Source organism: Apostichopus japonicus, chromosome 12, assembly GCF_037975245.1.
Source record: "Apostichopus japonicus isolate 1M-3 chromosome 12, ASM3797524v1, whole genome shotgun sequence".
Taxonomy (NCBI): domain Eukaryota; kingdom Metazoa; phylum Echinodermata; class Holothuroidea; order Aspidochirotida; family Stichopodidae; genus Apostichopus; species Apostichopus japonicus.
Window position 1 is genome coordinate 17,864,637 of NC_092572.1, and position 21,561 is coordinate 17,886,197.

A 21,561-nucleotide genomic window follows, 5' to 3' on the forward strand; every position below is an offset into this window, starting at 1 on the left:
TTAATAGGGGAAGCATGTGGTTCCTATTGGGCTCAGATGGTTGTTAAATCTACCACGGGTCCCACCCAACGACTCTCACCACGGATGCAGTACGTGATACCAGCTCCACGGAGCATGTGTAGGCTATGCGTGCTCTCTGATGGTCGCAAAGTACCGTATTATGTAGTAGGACTGGATATGTACTTATCAGCTTATGGAATGTCACGGCTATGTTGTCATAACTACGTATGCCACATTTGTTTCTGTTTGGAAGTGGCGAATATACAAAAATCCACTTACGGATCAGTAGGTAATCATAATAATATTTTCTTTAAAATGAAAAGAAAACAAATAGCCTTGAACTGGTTTTTTCTTGATAGATATAATAGCCATAATTTTTACTTTGAATAACAACACTATAGGCCGATCAGGCGCGTATCCAGGATTTTCAAACCCGGGGGGCGCGAATTACTATCTAAGCGGAGCGCCACCATCGGTTGGCGCGCAGCGTACAAGAAAATTTCTTGTTTTGAAACCCCCCCAGATCACCGGAAACGGCACTTCTCGGGCTTGAAATGACCAACCAGATGTACACTTTTTGCCTGAGAACCAGGTATTTCCTAATAGTTTTTTTTCCATCCATAACCTTTTTGAAGTTTGTCAACCCGGCACACATCATGTTCGACCTGATGGCATCTCCTGTGGGTCTTTGCTTTTGTAGGTGATTCTACGTCGAGGCCCACAATACCCGTCAGCCCCACTTTTCAAAGTTTTAAGCCCCATATTTGTTCAGAATTTGAAAATTCACATTTCTCGTGAATAAACTCACTTGAAAACATACCCATAATGTTGTACAAAATTTCATCTATGGACAACCAATATAGAAAAACTTCCTTGAACCCCTAACAGACCGGTCAAAAATTGCACGAGTAGAGGGAAGTGTGATGCAGAATGTTGGTCAGAAATTTTCGAAAATTCAGACACAGTTAATTTCTTGGTGTACAAACATTAAAACCTCTTATAACGGCTATTATAAAACTTGGTTGAAGGAAATGAAAAAACAGCAGATATTTCCGAGAGCGAACACTACACTCATAGGCGTAGGAGGCGCGGCGGCAGTGGCGGAGCTAGGGGTATTGGTCAGGAGTGGCGAGAATGGTCTGTAGGAGCGCTTTCGACACTATCTAAGCGGAGCGCCACCACTGGTTGGCGCGTAGCGTAGAGAAAATTTTTGAATAAAGATACTCCCTAGATCGCCGGAAATGACCCTTTCCGGGCCTGGCTAATTTGCAGATAAACGAAGAATAAGGTGTCATCGCCAAATTACACCAAGAAAATGTGAGAAATGTCAATAAGTAGATGAGAGCGCAATAAAAAAGTTAATAATCTAGAATAAGTAAAAAGTGGTAAAGAGCTGAAAAAGGCGCCAGCAGTCCATTTGAGTCCTTCGGGGGGGGGGGCATCCACCCCCGACCGTATGGACGCTCCGCCACTGCGCGGCGGGGGTGCAGCCCCTAATTCGCCATTACTAATGTAAAAGAGAGTTTTGACATAATTGGACCTCCATACTTTTTATACATCTACATGAGACATGTTGTTGTTTACATTAGCATCCCGCGAAATACTGCGCAATTTGAACGGACCGTACGGTACATGATGGCATGCGATGTAATAACCGATGCTTGCTTATATGATATTGACATGAACACGTTGAACACGTTGAAAATTTTTGGTTATTTTTTCAGGCAAGTCGGACAGTTTTGAGGCTTTTCATCCTGGAACGCCATTTTCATGCTCACTGATATGATGTGATATCTGCTGTTTGCGTTACAAATTCGAACAGGCGCGTAGCGAGGAATTTGCCAAGGGAGGAGCGAAGCCTGTAGGCAAATTATCTAAGCGTAGCGCCACCATAGGTTGGCGCGAAGCGTACAAGAAAATTTTGGCCGAAAATGCCTCCCAGATCGCTGGAAATGGCACTACCCAGGACCATTTGTTAGCGCGAAGCGTACAAGCAAATTTTGGCCGAAAATGTCTCCCAGATCGCTGGAAATGACACTTCCCAGGCCTTGTAAGTTGCCTCTAAGCACTTTCTATTTTGAAATTACTTAGCGATATCATTTAAAAAAATGCTGAATGGGGGGGGGGGGGGCGGGCGGTCGCCCCCATCCCAAAATGCGTCATGTTCCCCGACGACACGGTCGAGTTCGAGACCAGCCACAGTTGGTTTCATAGCACAATTCTACACACGCGTTATGATAGACCATATATAGTACATATATAGATCATTAGTGAGATAGGAAATGGAAACGTCAAAAAATGGAGTTGTCGGTGTAAGGGGTAGGGTGAGTCACACTTTTACGAAATCATTGATCCGTCACTGGCTACCCTTCAGCGCTGTAATGATGTCACTGTTCCTCTTTCTCTCCCCGGTGTCTTCGCGTTTTTCTTTTACTCCCTCCTTTTCTCCTTTTTCTCTCTTTCTTCTTTTTCTTTTCCCTTCCTTCCTCTCCTCCTCCTCTTTTTTCCCCTCTTTTTTCCTTTTTTCTTCTCTTTTTTTTCTCTCCTCTTTTTCTTACCCGGGGGGCGCGCGCCCCCAACGCCCCCCCCTGGATACGCACCTGCCGATATAGTGTAATACGATATCATACGTTGGTGTGTGTTTGTGTGCAGAAAAGCAGGGCGATACTATATGGAGGAATAAATAATGTCGAAAAAATGCCGAGGTACCCGAAGAAAGCAGTTTGTTTATGTTATACAGTTGCATGCTATAGAATGTCATATACTTGCATGTGGCTTTGAGGCGAATACAATGTAATAAACTTAAGAAGCTGAACTAATTTCGGGGCCCTCCAACATCTCCCCATCTTTCCCCATAACCATCAATCTCTCCGGGGAACTGTGACCAGTAGAGCAAGCAGAGCGCCTGCCTTGTATTATTGTTCAAAGCATACTCGTGCTAGTGTGTTATTGCCATTGACAACACGACACAACTCATATAATTCATTGAATGGTCCTGGAATTGATTTAGCATTGGCTCTGTTCTGACATAGACATGGTATTCCAAAACCAACACAACGCGTATATTGAAATACCATAACAAACAAAAGACTAACCAACACATCAACAAACACAAAGGGACATCTTATCTATCAGCGTTCTTAAATCTCGGGATGATAACAATACTCGTTTAACCCTTGTAAGGCTGTTGTATAGTCTAACCTGCTGCAAACTATAATCCACCTAGTTTGGAAGTATAGGCCTGTTAGCTATATTGAACATGGATACAAATGTATACCAAAAATACGATTGTATCAGTAGTCTAATATGTATTTCCATTAACATTAATGTAAAGGGGAGGGGTAAGGGAGTGGGGGTATAGTGTCGGACACTTGTGGAGACCTGAAACTTTAAAATAGAGGACGTGCTCTAAGAATAGATAATCATCAATCTATGAAAACTGCAGAACTGGTAATTGTCAACAACTTAGCTGTGATACTGCGAGGCGGATCTATACAAGAGTTGTGCAGGCCTGTCGCCACGCCCCCCCCCCCCCCCCTCGAACAGATTACTATCCCCTCTGTTCAGTCTGTGCCACTATCATGCGTATAAAACACGACAAGTTGCACGACATTAATGTTGTCCCATCCTTAAGCACCTGTTTGAGCCCGAGCCCCTGCAGCCTAGAATTTCCAGGCTACGGGAATATGGGCTGGTAATGAATTGACAAGCGAAACTTATCATGAACTCAGGTGTAATGGTAAGTAAGGGACTTGAAAAAGAGGTGAATAATTCGGGAAGGTGGAGGCTCCGATTAGGAGGCCAAGGGTACATACTGTACCACATATAAAGGTGTTACTTCAAAGGGAGGGGGGGGGGCGGAGGAGTTATTATATTACTTCTTTGCGATAATTGTTTTCCTTGTTCTATCACCATAGGATCCAGGAAATTTAATTCAAATATATGAAGGTGCTTGTGTGTATGTTTCTTTTGGTGAGGGCCCGGGAGTATCCTATGTTTGCGTAGAGTTCACATTTCCAAGTGTAAGTTATGTAAACATCAGTGCCGAATTCACCCTGGTTATGGCCATATGGCACTATCTGCTTTCCCGCCTGCGGGCCCATCATGTTTTCTTTGCATCCCACCACACTTACAAAATAGAGAGTTGGTATCTCTTGCCGTGAAAGTGCTCAGCGTTGACCTTGTGATGGGTGTGGGTACATACTAAGGGGATCCCATAGACACTTCCTTCATTTATCTATCGGGATTCGACACGGTTTACCTACCGAGAATGATTTAAAGTACGGTTCTAGTATATGAAACTAGGCAACCCAACCCACCACAACCACCCAAAATATTAGCCTATTATTTTGGTCGCATGCGATTTGAAAAGTGCATGTTAATCTTCCATGTAACTCTTTCAGCTCTTATTTCATATTGACCCGATGTTGAATGCAAACATTCCCAACTTTCTTATTTCTTTTTTAAAGCAAGTTTCTAATTTTTTTGATTAGCCAATATAATGAAAGGACTTACCATGGGGCACTATGAGGCATCAATCGACTATATCGCTGCACCCTTTAATACCACCTTCTAAAAACATCAAAACCAAAGAATACTTTCCCATGACAACCTTTCGTTTGCTTTTGTCATTGATGCGTTAAAAAAATATCCATTGTTCAATCATAATCTGATATATTTTTTTTCCTCACACATTTGACAAGTCACAGTTAGTGAATGGGTGTTATGACTACCAGCTGTTAAGATAATATATGCATTGACTATAGATGAGAATAGTGTTTCTGTTATAACTTGAATATGAATATAAAAGCACGAATGACGTAAGCAATCTCTAATCGTGACTATCTACAGGACACAAAGTCAAATATGCAGCGAGACAGTGTTGACCTTGATGTCTACCAGTTGCATCAGTGTATTTTACTTTTAGATGTAAATAAGTGGCTACAATTAACAGTACGAAAAGGCAAAAAAAAACCCTAATTCAAAACTAGAACTGCATTTGCCTGCAAAATACGCAGTATTGTAGTTCGCGTGAAGTGCTTGCAGTATCAGGAAGAACTTTTCGGTTGTTCAATGTTCATGGTGTTTATTTTTAGGGCGGACAATACACCAGGGAGTAGTCATGTAGGTACCTACAAAGTGAGGGCGCTTGTGAGCGCCGTGACAGGCTCAGAATAAACTTGAAACTGCAAATGTACAGAGACTATAGGAAACTTAAAGTTTCAACGTCCAGTCATGTAGGTACCGTTCACTTGACCAGTAATGCCAATATGTAGCACACACGCGACCCACAATAATTGACCATAGATGCATTGCCTTGTCCAGGGTACAACTTCTGTAATTTGACGATATTTGGACATGAATTTTATGAGCAAAAACATGACACAGTGCCAAATTGAACAATAGACGGAGGAAGGAAGTGCCGGTAGGGTGGGGGGGGGGGACAAACCCCTTCCCATAAACTCTTCCAGCCAAAACGTACCGCATTATATTTCAGGAATTTGATGTGTTAGGGGCCCAGAGGGATAGTGTAATATTACAGGTTTTTGCATCACGGCAATGGGTGAAAATAAGAAATGGAATAGGACGTTAAATGATCAACTTGGGGGCTCAAGATGCCAGGGATTAGGTGAGGCCCTAAAGCAAGGTAATTAATAACTAGTACAGACAGCAACCATTCACTAGGGGAATGTGTTTTATAATAATTATTGTGGGTTGATTTTGATGATATTGAACCTATTCACTGTTGAATGCAATGTACTTCGTGCGCACCGTTTTTATTAGGATCAGGCTCTTAAGGATCCGGAGATTCCCACCCTTTACGTTATGCCACTGGATGGTACAATTCAAACGAGAAGATAAGAAAATGCCAAAAATAACCCCTTAATTACACTGGTGTCTCATGGTTCCAAAGACAAACCTATGAACTTTGGGCCACTTTCCTTTCAAGGTAGCTAAGAGCAATTTTGGACACCCCCACTTCCATTTCACCTTTATTTTTTTTTTGGGGGGGGGGGGGTGAGGTGAGTAATTTCAACTTACATGTAAGTTATAGATAGCTTTGGGGAATGCTTGCCAATTGGAATGAAAAAATACAAGCAATTATTTAATCACTACTGTATCTTGTTGCAATCTCTATTATCTTGTTCATGTTTCTGGGTTGTGTGCAGAGGCATCCAGATCCAGACTGGGCCCCAGGGACTTTCACCTGGATCCATTCTTTTCCCGCTCATCATTTTGCCTTAAAGAATATTACGAAAATGGGAATAAACTTTATCTCTATCCAATAATTTCCTGGCCCCCACGCCCCTATTGTCCCTGGGCCTCAGGAATGTTGTGCCTTTGACACCCCTTCTCATCAGGCCTGTTTCTATCATCCTGCTTGAGAAAGCAAACCGTTATGTATTTGCTGTAAAGATGAGATGGAGAGGCTTATAGGTCAAGTTTACAATCACTTTTATCATAATCAGCACGCTACACACCTTTTTGCACTCACACTTTGTGCCAAATTGAATTCACTGACATCAATTTTTCATGTCTGTGTAAAATAACTTGTCATTTAAGAAATAGATGCTAATAGTTAACTATATTAACAGCTAGCTTGAATCTTCAATATAAAAATAAACAGAGTGACAGGTGTTGAAGTGGATCATCAACCAACACTTTACATAGTGTAGTTATTTATCTTGTATCCAATAGCAACATGCTACAGAAATGTTAAGATAACAATGTTTCAAAGCAGAGTGTGACTTTGACAGAAATGTCACAGCCTTTAAAATTGCTTTGAAACAATTAATCATTTCCTGCATGTGAGTTGTACAGTAGATAAGACTTGCTGTAAGACTAGTGTCCCAGGAAAATAACTTTTAAACTTCTTCCCCTTCCACACCCACCCCTTCCCCAGAACTGCTCTGGGCCATCTAGCAGTGCTCATACGACCAACTGGTCCATGGTCGGTCCGCTCCTACTGGAGAATATCCCTGTACAAACTGTGGCCAATGTAAAATTGAACATGTACTTGCTGACATGCATGCTAATCATGAATTCTCATATTGTTGCTTGAGGCATTTGTCTGCCATTGGTAAAGAAGCTTGGTCATCATCTCCCCATCCCTCTCTTCTCATTTTCAAATCCACAACTGCCCAATCTGTAAATTCAAGCAACTTCTTCATAGCCTTCTACCTATTTCCTACCCATCCAGTCAGTCAAAATCAAACAATACACAAACTGTATGTATTCCATAAAATGTCTTCTTATCATAAAAGTCACATACGGTGAGCTGTAGTTGCCTCTTTGCTCAATTTATAGACTGACCCATCCAGCGGTCTTCCTCTTATTTCAATAGAACTTTTGTCATCCTTTACCATTTACACATTTTACTTTTCTACCCTCTCGAGTTGTCCCAGCAACTTCTCGATCCCGAAGCGGCGATCTCACCATGGACTGATGCAAATGAATCACCTGACATGCTCTTTCATTCATACATATTCATGTTCTCTGAGTCTTGGTCAACTCTTGGCTAAACTTTGAACAGCACTTACTCATTTATGAATATTCATTTTATCTGAGTTAGAGTAAATCTTGGCTAAACTTTTGAACAGCACTTTCTCATTCATGAATATCTATGTTATCTGAGTCGTGGTCACCTCTTGGCTCAAGTTTTGAACAGAGCTTTCTCATTCATGAATATTCATGTTCTCTGAGTTGTGGTCACCTCTTGGCTCAAGTTTTGAACAGAGCTTTCTCATTCATGAATATTTATGTTCTCTGAGTTGTGGTCACCTCTTGGCTCAAGTTTTGAACAGCTACATCGGTCCACCGTTTTTCCTCTTCCTTCAATGAAACTTTCTCGTCGTTTCCAGAATCTAAGTCGGGAACATCCTCGATGGGTACCTCGATGTCATCATTGGGTAGTTTGTCTTTCCGCCATTCGTCATCCACAATGTCTAAGAGTCGTCCTTCTCTTTGTACTTCTGAATCCATGATAATTATTATTATACTGTACAGTACGTCTGGTCTAGAAATATAAAAGAAGGTACCAGATGTGTTAGTGATTGGTCTTTTGCACCCAGATTCTATATTTGGTGACTTTCTCAAAAAGTGAGGGAAACTTACAGGAATACATGTTCTAAGGACTGCAGTAGCAATACACTGAACTAAATATTACAGCCTGTTCTGAGCATTCCTCTAGTACATACAGTACCTTATTGTGAAATGCTGTTATGCTACTGTACCCTCATATCATGCTTCCAACAAAAAATAATAATAATAATAGGTTCATTCCATGTCAAATCTCGGATGGCTGTTGCTAGACCCTCTCCAAACTTACCACCCGCTTTACATGATTAAAGCACCATGAAATAAGGATAAGTACTATGAAAATTTCAGTTGCAGTGCTTCAAAAATTGTCCAATTCATGACCGTTTGAAATTTTGCAATTTGCTGGCCAAGTGACATTTTCTTGAGTTTTGAGGTCTCATTTCTCATCAATTGAACACCCCAGATACCCTCCTATTACATAACCCTACAGAGCCTAGCTCTTAGAAAGATTAATCAAATCAGATAGAAAAAGGATATTCTAACATCGTATTGTGGAGTTAGGTCAACTTAAATATGCCAAAATATTTTATTTTTGTTATATTCGCTCAAGAATGTGGCATGTTTGGGGATTAATTGCTTCTAAAGTATTGCTTCAGATTACCTGAGTTCTTAAAAGTTTATATACATGTATTACCCAGACAATGCAAAATACAAAAGTTCAGGTGCGTAGCAAGGAATTTGCCAAGGGAGGGGCATAGCCTGTGGCAAACTATCTAAGCGTAGCACCACCATAAGTTGGCGCGAAGCGTACAAAAAATTTTGGCTGGAAATGCCACCTAGATCTGGATATGGCACTTCCCAAGCCTTGTGAGTTGCATCTAAGCATTTCCTATTTTGAAATGACTAGCAATTTACTAGCAAAAAATATGCTCAAGGGGGGGGGGGGGGGAGTGGTCGCCCGCTTCACCCCCCCCCAATTGGCTACGCACCTGCACAAGTTAACAATGATTTCCTGTATTATATACTTTTGGTAAATGCATCTCCGAATTGCACATTTCATGCTGCGATTCAGTATGATGAAGTTTTTGTTGCCGAATTAGCACCAGCATAGCCATGCAAGAGCTATGAACTTTTCTTAGTTTAACTTTCTTACTTTATATACAAACTTCTAGGGTTCTCACTTTTTCCATGATTAACTTATGAGGTTGTAGTTTGCTACGATGTGCAAAATAGGCAGTCTTTGACAGCTAAAGAGGCAAAATGGGTCATCTTGAAAAATTCTTTTCATTTTTTCTAGAAGAGATCTTGTACCACCCAGTGTGTGCAACAATATTTCAGGAGGGTATTTTGCCTTACATTTGAACGAAAAATCCTTAAAGTTTGTGATTTTCATTTTGACAAGTATGTGTGGGTCGCTGGATTTGCTACATCAAATACAGGTGTTACCGGCCTTTTTAGGTCACTTAGGGGCAGCCTAATGCTATTACTCGGCCAAAAGTACACAATAAAGTATAGGCCTATGCCTATAAGTGCCTACTCTACATTAGGCTAACTAGCGTTAGCCTACACTGTGTAAAATTATCCGTGCAGATTGTATAGTCTCATTTGATCTTCAATCGAAATATTATGCCTATACACTAATGATATAGATATGGCTCACTTTGTGGGTTTGCGGAATACACTTGTGATAATTCGCAAGAAAATATGCAATCTTTCGAGTGGTGATAACAATCTCGAAGATTACACACCATCGTCTGTATATGATTGCGCAATACGGGTCATTCTACATGACCTTAAAAAATAAACCAATCAATATTGAGAACGACTCAGAAAAGATTAAGTCTGATTGGTTCCCGCACCAGAATCTACGCGCCAAACTTTGAGTGATATAAATTCGACTCGACTTGCCACACTCATCAATTCAACATTACATTGCAGCTGAAGCAGAACTCATTTCTCCGTCCTAAATCAAAATGTCTGGTCGAGGTAAAGGTGCAGGAAAGACGCGGGCCAAGGCTAAGTCGAGGAGTTCAAGGGCAGGCCTTCAGTTCCCCGTTGGTCGCGTACATCGATTTTTGAGGAGAGGAAACTATGCCCAAAGAATCGGAGCAGGTGCCCCAGTGTACCTTGCAGCTGTGTTGGAATACCTGGCTGCTGAGATCCTCGAGTTGGCTGGTAATGCCGCCCGTGACAACAAGAAAAGCAGAATCATTCCCCGTCACCTTCAACTTGCCATCAGGAACGACGAGGAGTTGAACAAACTACTCAGTGGAGTCACCATCGCACAGGGAGGTGTCTTGCCAAATATCCAAGCTGTCCTCCTCCCCAAGAAGACTGGGAAGCCAGCAAAACAGACTTCACAGTCTCTGGAATACTAAGCAGTAGACAGAAACACAACGGCTCTTTTAAGGGCCACCAAATACTCCAGGAAAAAAGCTTTCCTTCTCCATTATACATGCTATCTTGTCTTCCTTTCTTCTTTTGTTATTGTGCTACATTCTTCTTATTACTAGCTAGGCCTATTTGCTATGCAATCCAATTACATTACCTAGTACTGCCTAGGCCTATATTCCACTATTGCAATGAGTGTCCAAGGGTTAGAATTTGCCCCTGAAAACCCTTTTCCACCCATGGAATCTGGAATCTTTATTGAATAAAGGCACATAAAAAAATCCAAGGCTACAATCTTGTAATGTATGACATGTTTTGATTTGAGGCACACCTGACTGTTTTCACCAACAATATCATCACAGATTATATAAAGCTTATATTTTACAATTAAATCTGTCTGGGATTTCTCTTTATCCGCTGTTAATTCTACTTATTTAATAACTGATGAACTAATTGCGCTGGAGCACCCCAACACAATACATTAAAGGCCGTGGCTATTCTTACGACAAAGGCGAATTCAAGCGCAGTAAAGTAAATAAAGCAACTGTGCATGTAGTAGGGGTAACTTTAACCCTAAACCCCAATCCTAACACTAACCGGAAATTATTGTTACTCCTGGTCGTAAAAAATAGTACTCCTGTCATAAAAATAGCAACTGCGCATGCGTAATCGGAAATTATTCTTACGAACAGTCGTAAGAATAGCCACTTTGTACATTAAAACTGGTAAACATTAGTATATACACATGTATGCATTAAACATATTTACACATACATGTACATACACTTAGCCTATGGAGGCAGGATTAGCTACATAAGAAGAATTAAGTGATGTTGAATCGTCAAGTTTAAGTGTGGTGTTTCACTGACATTTTAAAATGACGTAAGGATTTGTATTTTGTATAATTGGTTGGGAGTGAATTCCAGAGGATGACACCACAATAACAAATTTTGCAATTGGTTTAGATTTGTCCTAGAGTAAACTATATGCATGGAGTTCTTGAGCGAGAATCGTACACATGAAAGTCGCAGTTATAAGTGGAAAACGAGTCAAAGCTTTGTGGTAAAAGTCTGATGAAATAGTACATAAAAATCCCAACTCGGTAGCTGTGGAGATCGTAAATATTTGAAATGTTCAAATCTTTAAACAGAAGAGAGCTATGAGAAAATAGTATGGGACATTGTGGATATTTCTGAGATTATTTAAGAGTCTTTGGAGCATTCCCTCAAATAATTTGCTTGGAACAGACCACATACACAGTCATGGCTGATTTTGATGATGGTGATCGTCCCTCTCCTGCTTAGATATTGCTCCACCATCAAATAGGAAAACTCCCTGCACCAAATATGCTTTAGCAGGCACAGTACTTGTCTCTATTCAATTGTGTACCAATTTCGGGGCTTTAGCATCTTTAGAAAGCATGCTGCACTCTAATCAAATAATATACTTTTAAAGGGTATTTTGTTTAGTTTGTTATGGATTGAGCTTAATCTGTTTTGTTATCAACTGATGAGGCCTGGAAGACTACCAGGTAATTGTGTATGTCATACTATCCTCAACATCCATCCAACAAACCACAATTTTCCTAACTTTAATAAGCTGCAAGAAAAGTCTTCAAGAAAAGTCCATTTTTAAGCTATCTTTATTTACAAAATCATTGACTTACACATGGTCCACATTACAAAAAATGTCTAGTTAATAGTTATCTGTATTGCCATCATGCTCGTATGTTCAATCAAGTGAAACTTATACAGACTCGAACTCTGAGGTTATCAAACCCATCACAAATTTATTCTTAATATATGCAAGAAGTCCAACCAATGGTCACTCAAGTCCAAGCTGCAATTTCATTTTACTACTACTGCGGCAACTGTAAAGATTTTTTTCCCCGTTTGGGACGTTGCATCATCTCATTCAACACTCCTCGATGTGTTGTCAATACTTTGGATGATCAGAAGTTCAAAACATTTCAAGACTGGACTTTTGAGAAAAACAAATGAGGACTTTTTTCACACAGTAATTGATTATGAGGGCGAGCCACGATACTTATTGTTGTATTATGGCATATCTTACCTTTCATTGTTACAAGTAGTTGTTATTTAGGACTGCTGCCCTTTATTCTTAAGAACAGTATGTTTGTTTGGGTGTGCTGTTAGTGACTGCTAACTTCTACCTGAATTATTGACATGACAACAACACGAGATAGAAAGTAGAATTACACATTGTATTAAACATCTTAACAAGATATAAGATAATACTTCACTTATGACCTTCAAAATCACATTCCATTGTTAAATGATGTGACACTATTAAACCTTGAAGAGAAAGATATTCCACACTGTTACTGGAGAACCCTTATCTCAATATCTTGCACCTCATCCCGGCAATTTTGTGTAGCAATTAACATAAACCCCAGGAATATCTCTAAAATCATCCAAATTTGGATTAGTTGTTAAGAAATGGTTAAAGTCGACAACTGGCAATGTGACTAGACTATTAAAGTTTATCCATCATTTCTAGCCTACATTGTTTCCTTCCAAAGTGAAACTTGAATTATATACAGAACTCCAATGCATGGGATTTATTACATTAAACACACAACGATCATTTAAACAGACCATAGTGACCACCCATTTTAAGCAATTTACGACAAAATACATGTCGGTCAAACCCGTACTATCTAAGAAAACTTCTGGTGTCTGGTGAAGGAACAAACTACTTGTGGCTCCCTTCCTAAAGCTCCCTACAAGCCCTTTCACAAGTTTAAGTATTGTATATCAACTACTCTAAGTGCTATAATTTATTAGACCTTTTTTTTCACATTTAAGTATCTGTGATTCGAATACAGAATAAATTCAAACTGCTTTTGTCAAAGAAAACTTCTGGCGTAAGAACTCATTACTTGCAACTTCCTTTCCAAACCTCCCTGCAAGCCCTTCCACAATTTTTAAGTGATTATATTACTTTAAAGGTTGTAGTTTGTTCGATTTTTTATTAACATTTAAATATCTATGATTCAAATACAGAATAAGTTCTTAACACTTTTCATCAAAGAAAACTTTCGGTGTAAGAACTCATTACTTTCAACTTCCTTTCCAAAACCTCCCTGCAAGCCCTTCCACAATTTGTTAAATGATTATATTGCTCTAAGGGTTGTAGTTTGTTAGATTTTTTATTAACATTTAAATATCTATGATTCGAATACAGAATAAATTCTTAATAAAAAATAAAACAAAAACTGTTAGCAAACTGCTTCTCCATTAAAGAGCCTGTGTAAAACAATGTGTAAAAGTAAGTGGGCCTGATGTTTCGATCCTAGCAGGATCTTCTTCATAGGCTGAATCATTCAGCCTATGAAGAAGATCCTGCTAGGATTGAAACATCAGACCCACCCACTTTTACAAAGAATAAATTCTTGTCTGACATGGTCAAACCTGACATTGTCCCTTCACTTGAAGCTATTAAAGTGAACCCCTCGATTGTATCTCAAACTTTTCCTGTTTGGCTATATAATTGACTCTCAGATAATGTTAATAATAAATTCTTGAAATATCTAAAATATTAACAACAAAATCATTTTAGCATGAAGAAGAAGTAGAAAAAAAGAAAAAATAAACATGAAAGAAAGAAACAGCAGCCATCAGTAATGACTATCAATTTGTTTTAATGTATCTAAGGTTTACGTCAGACAACTGAAATGTGAAGAAACCCATATTATTACTATTAAACTTAAATATCGCTAATTTTATATTAACGTCAAAGTGCACTAGCGCAGATGTAAAATCTGGGATGAGTTTTGTTATAATTCCTACTGCACATGAGCAGTGACATCATTTAGAAATCCTGAAATTTTTTTATCTGGTACCACATATATATTAAATTTATACTATTCGAATTGGTGGACTTGTTTTACAAAATGCACAGATGTATAGCGTCCTTTTACACACTGAAAGGTATTTCTGTTTTTTAAGTATCAAGGGAAAAAGTAAATGTTGTATTGCATATCCAAATGCAGTAGCTATACAAAAGCAACGATGTTTAGCAATTATTGGTCACAGCTTTATAGTATTTTCAGTATCCCCCAAGAAACAATGTGGTATTAAACAAAACTTGAACACTTAAATTATTCCTTGGAATCATCTCAGATATAGGATCAAAATTTACAATCTTTTGTGCCAGAAAGACTTTAATAAGTGGCAAGTTTTGTAGAAGGGATATAGACCATCAAATCATTCCATACGAGAATGGAATTGCTACAGAGACATGGAATCTAACTATGGTATAGCAACACGCTACGCATTTGGTTCATTCATTTGCTACACATCATGAATAGCAAAGTGTTTTCACTCAAGTTAATGCTATTGAATTGAGTGTAACATGAATTCATTGAATTCACAAGCTTTCAAGTCAGGACACTTTGAAAAGCTACATTGTTGTTCCGTAGCGTGATCGATCCTTTGACGATGGTCGTGGTTGAAATGGTCTACATTCAGAGCATTCCTTTTGGTATCACGAGGGACAGTCTGTCACCTGTCTGGCCCCATTCTACCCTCTTGAGCTGAAAGATGGTTACCCAAGTTATGATCACTATCGTCCACAGGATGGCACCGATTAAAGACCAAATTAAATCTAGAAAGGGAAATTGAAGAAAGCAATGGTTGGATTGGATCAATTCGCACACTGTTTAGGACATAAAAAATGCAGAAGTTTTTCATCACAAAGATATCTGTCCTAAAAGCTAAAGATATAGGTTTTAACCAGCAAGTTACTTACACATGGACTTATCTAGTATGAAGTTCAAGCTGGTTTTACTTTTTGAGTGATCAGTTTACAACTCTTTTTAAGACTATGACCTCTAATGAACTCAAATGACATTTGACCTTCACAAAAACCAGCAGGTTTATTAGGCCCTATAAGGTATATCTAGATATCAAGTATGAAGTTCTTTCAAGCGTTTATTTTGGAGTTATCATGTCTTCAGAAATTAATATGCATTGACCTCAAATGACCTTTAACTTCCCAACTAAAACAATATTTAGCACTCTTGTATCTAATAAGTTAGATCCATATCTCATGTATGTAGTTCATCCAATCTTTTACGTTTGGAATAACCATGGTTTACAATGTATTCAGAGTTTGGCCTGTTGAACTCAAATGACCTGTGACTGTGAGGTTGTGATCTCCACAAAAACAATGGGTTCTTTCACTCACAAAGATACATCTCCACACAAAGTTTGAGATACATCCATATTTACAAAATGTCTTTAGACTTTGACCTCTCTTGACCTTGCACCTCCACAAAGAGGAATACAGTGCATGTGTTTGCTTATTTGCATCTACACACCACATATGAATTTCAACCAAGCTTTAAAACTTGATTATGTTTAAAAGTTTTCAGCTTCGGCCTCTACTGACTTCAAAGAAACTTCGACCTCCCGAAAAGAATTTAGCCACTAAGATTTTAAGATCACAAATCAAGTATGAATTCAACCACCATGTACTTTTTGAGTTATCCCATTTACGAGCAATTTATAACATACACACATATGGACACACACACACACGATCACCATCACCGTGGCATAGATTCATTAACCCCTTCGGCAAGGAATCAGAGAGCCATGAAAATTGAGACTACTTTATATTTAAAGTAACGGGAATTTGTCTGCTTTTAAAAGGATACTTACATTTTCTGATTTGTTTCTGTTCGTCATAGGTTGGTCTCATAAAGCCTTCTTTGAAGAACCACACAAAGTTAATGAACCACATGAAAGGTAAAGCAAAGCAACCGACTAGAAAGGGAACAGAAAGGTCAAAATTATGTGAACAGTTGTTTGTTGTTTGCTTGTTGTTTGTTCAACTATATTTCAACCATCAACGTTAACAACATTTTACATAATTCAAGTATATACATACAAAGTATATGGTTGTGGGGATCCTCGAAAGTTCATAAGAACTTGTAAGTGAGGTATCCCCAAAATACAAACTTACAAAGTATAAGAAAGGTACAAAGTATGACCCCAAAAAATGTTACAAGAATAATGAATAATAAAAATAAAAATAAGTATAAGTGGGGTGGGGGGGGGGGGGGAGAAGAAAAAACTTTAACAAAGACGTGGCCTGAATTTTAGACTAAATCATAAAATTCTATTCGAAAGAAGGTAAGGCTTTAAATTACGTTTGAATGCTCAAGGATAGATTATTGATTGAATGCAATGCAGTTGGTACGGAATTCCAATAAGAAATAGCAGTCTTTGACGGTAGTTCACAGAATACTCTGGATAAATTTAGAACTGAAAACTTGGTTCTGGCTGGATTCTTATCAGCTTTCAGATGGAGTTTTGAACCATCATCTGGGTGAACGAAAGTTATTATCACTCTGATAATAGGAGCCGTCCTTAGGGTTCATCTCACATGTTAAGAGGATCTGTCCAAGCAAGGCCTCCAGAGACTCACTTAGTCGTGGGGTATTTATTCCTCCCACTGTACACCTGTACAGTAGTTAAAGATTCATAAACAAATACAAGTGATGCCACAATTTAAAGACAACCCCCCGTCCCTGATCACTACATATCATTTTACCAATTCTATAGGGTCCTTGATGGGGACTTGAGTGTCCCTCCTGATCCTTTTTTTTCTACTAAACTTAACTTCCATGTAGGTTATTTAAAATAGATATCGTATCCTCTGTTTTGTGTTCTTTCCATAAAAAGAGACCTACAAGTGCAAGTGAGTGGCGACACAAAGCTTCAGTTGAATAAGTTTCATGAAATACATGAAAGTCACTTGAAGAAGTTATCTATAAACTTTTCAAGTGAAATCATGCAGTGGCAGAATTTGATCTTTTGTTAAACAGTATGTCCACACAGCTTCACAGTCAGTAAGGATTCAACTTATACTGTTTTACCGGTGATCTCCCAAACTGATGAAGTAAATTTCTTTCAACAAATTTGTTAATCTATATGAATTTCTATTTTGATTGTGTAAAATTGGAAATAAGTAGTTTTGTTACCTGACTCCAAATAAAATTTCCCTGTCATATAAAGAAATCATAATTTTTGGATCTTTGGTAAACCTTAACTTCACATAACTTTACTCTACTGAACACAACCTTGATCTTTGACCCACTTAAATGTAGTTCAATACTTACTGATGAAATACTTGCGACATAATTCCAGTTTTTCAGGATTCTTCATCCTCTCTAGACTAGGCATGATGGGAATATGAGGTTGTTCCTGGCTGCAATTCTAAGCTGTAAAGAGAGAGAGAGGGTTTAATAGAATGAACAATGGGCTTGATTGCAGAACAGCCCGCAACACAAAGCTCAATGATGCAGCTGGCTACACTGTCGCAACCCTGATGGTGTAGACAGTGTACTAGCCACAACAGCAGCATTATACATTGAACTTAGCATATACTTCGCATTTTCTCCTCTGGGTCATTCCGCCTCAAATCAACCAATTTTCTGAAAAGTTCCCAGGTGACCCTCTCAGAATTAGATGAAATTTCAACAGAATGATTGTGTACTGTATGTCCCAAATGAACACATACAAAATATTAAAATCATACTCCATGTCGTTTTCGAGATATATGGCCCGTTGAAATTAAGTCGAAATGGCCATTTTGCTCGTTTGCGATTCGCGAAAAGTGTCTTTTGTGATATTTTCCGACTTTGAAAGCTCATAATTCAGTCTTTGTACCAGGTAGAGAGCTCAAATTCGGTGTTCTATCTTATTTCTTGCCAAAATTCATGAATCTGCACTCAATTTAACTGTATCTCCTTTAATTTTCTGGTTATGATCACCCAAATTAGGCACTTTATTCAGCCGAAAATGTTATTTGTGATTTTTAAGGTCACCCTGTGCCCACATGCGGGGTCACATGAATCCTATATTCCTTGCACTTAGTTTGCCTTTCTGTGATAGATATATACAAAACTTGATGGACTTGTCAAAAAAGTGGAAAATGGCGACCAAACGCAAAATGCTGCTTTAAAGCCAGAGAGCAGTAAGACAGATTGATATGTTAAAAATGAACATAATCTAAAGCATTCTGGTGAAATTTGCATTCAATTCCTATGTACCGTTTTTGAGATATTGACAGTTGAAGTTATCTGATATTCTACCAAAGTGAACTTGAAGCAAACAGGTGTAATGTCATAGTTACACACTGACAAATAATGTTTGTTTTTTTCTGTATTTTTCAGTCTATTGATTTGACCTAGTAAGATTGGATAGGGTTACTAGTTTGTCTAAAGGGGATTTGAAGTTTATAAAATACTAATACCTATGGTACATTCACATTATGGATGCATCCAATTGTGGAGTATAAAATTAGACATAAATTTTAAAGAAAAAAATAACTTTAGTTATCGTAGTGCAACAATGACGTCACACCTGTGTGCTCCAAGTTCACTTTTGGTACCAAAGGTGGCAACTTCAACTGTCAATATCTCAAAAAAGGTACATAGGAATTGAATGCAATTTCACCAGAGTGCTTGGATTATGTTCCTCTTTAAAACATCAAAAAGAAATTTTGACCTGGGCTATTCTTTTAAGTCCTGGCAGTTTTAAATTGTATTGTGTGGTTTAATCCATGTTTCAAGTGAAACTCTACAACAGTATACAGTACTGGGGTATGGCTCCAAATTGTGTCGTGTGTTATGGGAGATTTTGAGGCACTATAAGGGACCAGCCTATTGGAGGGTTAACTGCATGAGGTGATTATTTATTGCAGTGGATTACATGCATCATCAACTGAATTATGAGCTTTCAAAGTCGGAAAATATCACAAAAGTCACTTTTCGCGAATCGCGAACGCACAAAATGGCCGTCTTGGCCAAATTTTAACGGGCCATATCTCGAAAATGACATGGAGTATGATTTTAATTTTTTGTATGTGTTCATTTGGGCCACATTCAATCATTCTGATGAAGTTTCATCTAAATCTGAGAGGGTCACCTGGGGACCACTGGTTGATTTGACATGGAATGACCCCTCTATTGAACTTCCCTATGCATAAATGAAGGGACTGTGTATAGCCACAACAGCCAGATACATTGGCCTTCTGGCATTTCTCTGCGTATAACTAGACTCTTTATATGGACGCCATAGCCAACCTCTTTTAATCGTGTTGCATCAAAGTTGTTGGGTATTCTGCAATTATTTCAACAATGTATTGTCCTTCTCAAAAAGTCCTGTGTGTGACTTGTGGGGTAGCCTACTGTTATATATTCAAGAACATATTGTACCTTTAAGTAAATTTGTGCTCAACTATTTATGTAATAGAAAGTTCTACATACTATGCTAATTAATACACATTCTGTTGTATTGTAACTCTAGCCTGACTGTAAATACACAAGACAGAACTTAACACTCTGGCTCTCGACCAACAAATACGTGTTCTTTGAAGAACCACACAAAGTTAATGAACCACATGAAAGGTAAAGCAAAGCAGCCGACTAGAATTTAGAAAGGAAACAGAAAGGTCAAAATTATGTGAACAGTTTAAGGAATACTCTGGATAAATTAAGAACTGAAAAGTTGGTTAGGCTTGATTGTAGGTTGTCTGGTGTAGAACCTTAGCCTTTACCTTAGTTAACTCACAAGTTTGAGTAGACCTAGGCTGTAGCCCAACTGTAAACTACAGTAGTAGAAATATAGTAATATAACACCTAGATTTTATAGCCTATACTACTACTAGTACTTACTAGTATAGGCTTAACTTAAGTTAGTGTTACTCTTGATACTATGAAAAAGTCTGAGGACCTACGCCATGACTAACGTTTGTTCAAAGAGGAAAGCAAAAGAACTAACTTACGCCAACAGAAATGGAATAGAAGCAATGGGGGAACAGCAGTTTCTACTTTGAGTTAATGTTGACGAGCGTCTGGTTCATGTGAAATTATTGATAAACAGGACACTTCCTGGGTTCATTACTCATTACTGTGAAACACTATAGTATGGAACGCCAAAAGGACCACCAGTGGCGTTGCTTATGGAACGCCAAAAGGACAACAGGTGGCGCTGGCGCTACTACCCTAAACAGGAGGTGCTACTACCCTAAACAGGGGGTGCTACTACTCATATTAGGAGGTGCTACTACTCTAAACAGGATGTGCTACTACTCTAAACAGGAGGTGCTACTACTCTCAACAGGAGGTGCTACTACTCCTAAGTAACGATGCTGCTGTAAAGATGTGGTGCTACTACTCTAAATAGGCGATGCTACTACTACTACAGGCGGCGATACTACTGTAAATTAGTGGCGCTACTACCCTAAACGGAAAGTGCTACTACTCCAAATTGGAGACGCTACTACCCTGTATCCAAGGCGTGTTTCCAAAACAATATGCATAGAGGGGTCATCATGAAGGTATATCTCCACGCCGCGTGTGGTTATTGCATAATCAAACCACATTCTTTGCAGACAACACCGACAAATTGCAAGTCATCTATTATGTGGTTCGAGGGAGACAGTTCTATTACAAGAGTCTTCAGCTTTTGACACGTTCGCTTCGTAAACCTTTCTCGTGCCATACACACGTTTGCAATAACTTTATTTTATCGTTACATGTTCATTTAGCAACGGAAAAAAAGGAAGGACGGACGAAATTGTAGACTCCCTCGGCATTGCGAATGCAACGGAAGTAAATAACAACTTCAGGAGGGAACAGGTCGGTTTTATTTTCATAATTTATGTGTTTCATTGGAGATAATGTAAAGTAATTAGCTAGGCCCTACATATACAAACGATAACTTTGAATAGCTTTTTACTAAAACAGAAGTGCCGCACTTAAGTTATGCTTGGGCGTAAAGTTTGTTACAGTAATGATCAGTCTTTTTATAAACCAGTAATCAAAGCTAATATATTATGCCCGTCATAAAGTTGGAGGTAACAGTTGTAAATTTTTATCTTCATAAATACTGGTCAAAATTACTTAATGCTGATAGTTAAAGTAGAGTAGCCCAGTATTACAATTAACTGAAGATGAAAACTTGGAAATCCCATTTGCTAACTGCTTTAAAGAACCGGTATTATGTAAATAGCATGCTGTAGACCACTGTTAACTGTTTCAACGATGACGCCATGATATCTTACTTGCTTTGCTCAATTATTGATAGTTGATCA

The 21,561-nt window shown here is 38.6% G+C and overlaps 2 protein-coding genes and 1 long non-coding RNA gene across 3 annotated transcripts in view; 2 read left to right on the forward strand and 1 right to left on the reverse strand.

Moving 5' to 3' along the window:
- The first annotated feature begins 404 nt into the window (after nt 1-404).
- LOC139976768 (uncharacterized) overlaps nt 405-21,561 on the forward strand; it is a 267,039-nt gene continuing 245,882 nt past the window's right edge. The window contains exon 1 of the long non-coding RNA XR_011796250.1: nt 405-592. This is a non-coding gene — a long non-coding RNA (uncharacterized lncRNA). The remainder of the gene's footprint in view (nt 593-21,561) is intronic.
- LOC139977441 (late histone H2A.L3) lies at nt 9,956-10,466 on the forward strand. Its single transcript, XM_071986775.1, has one exon. It carries the CDS (start codon nt 10,014-10,016, stop codon nt 10,416-10,418), a length of 405 nt encoding a protein of 134 aa, XP_071842876.1. The 5' UTR covers nt 9,956-10,013; the 3' UTR covers nt 10,419-10,466.
- Nucleotides 12,058-20,397, reverse strand: LOC139977365 (gamma-secretase subunit PEN-2-like). The gene is made up of 4 exons (XM_071986664.1): nt 20,251-20,397; nt 17,582-17,683; nt 16,119-16,223; nt 12,058-15,060 (listed from the first exon to the last, which is right to left on the reverse strand). The coding sequence occupies exons 2-4, from the start codon at nt 17,643-17,645 to the stop codon at nt 14,921-14,923; spliced, it is 309 nt and encodes a 102-aa protein (XP_071842765.1). The 5' UTR covers nt 17,646-17,683; nt 20,251-20,397; the 3' UTR covers nt 12,058-14,920.

What these genes read in the sequence shown, in the direction of transcription:
- LOC139977441 (XM_071986775.1), top strand. Translation starts at nt 10,014, where the DNA reads ATGTCTGGTCGAGGTAAAGGTGCAGGAAAGACGCGGGCCAAGGCTAAG.
- LOC139977365 (XM_071986664.1), bottom strand. Translation starts at nt 17,645, where the DNA reads ATGCCTAGTCTAGAGAGGATGAAGAATCCTGAAAAACTGGAATTATGT. An exon ending in ATGTCGCAAGTATTTCATCA is followed by an intron (nt 16,224 to 17,581) that starts GTAAGTATTGAA and finishes TTCCCTTTCTAG; the next exon opens with TCGGTTGCTTTGCTTTACCT. An exon ending in ACAGAAACAAATCAGAAAAT is followed by an intron (nt 15,061 to 16,118) that starts GTAAGTATCCTT and finishes TTCCCTTTCTAG; the next exon opens with ATTTAATTTGGTCTTTAATC.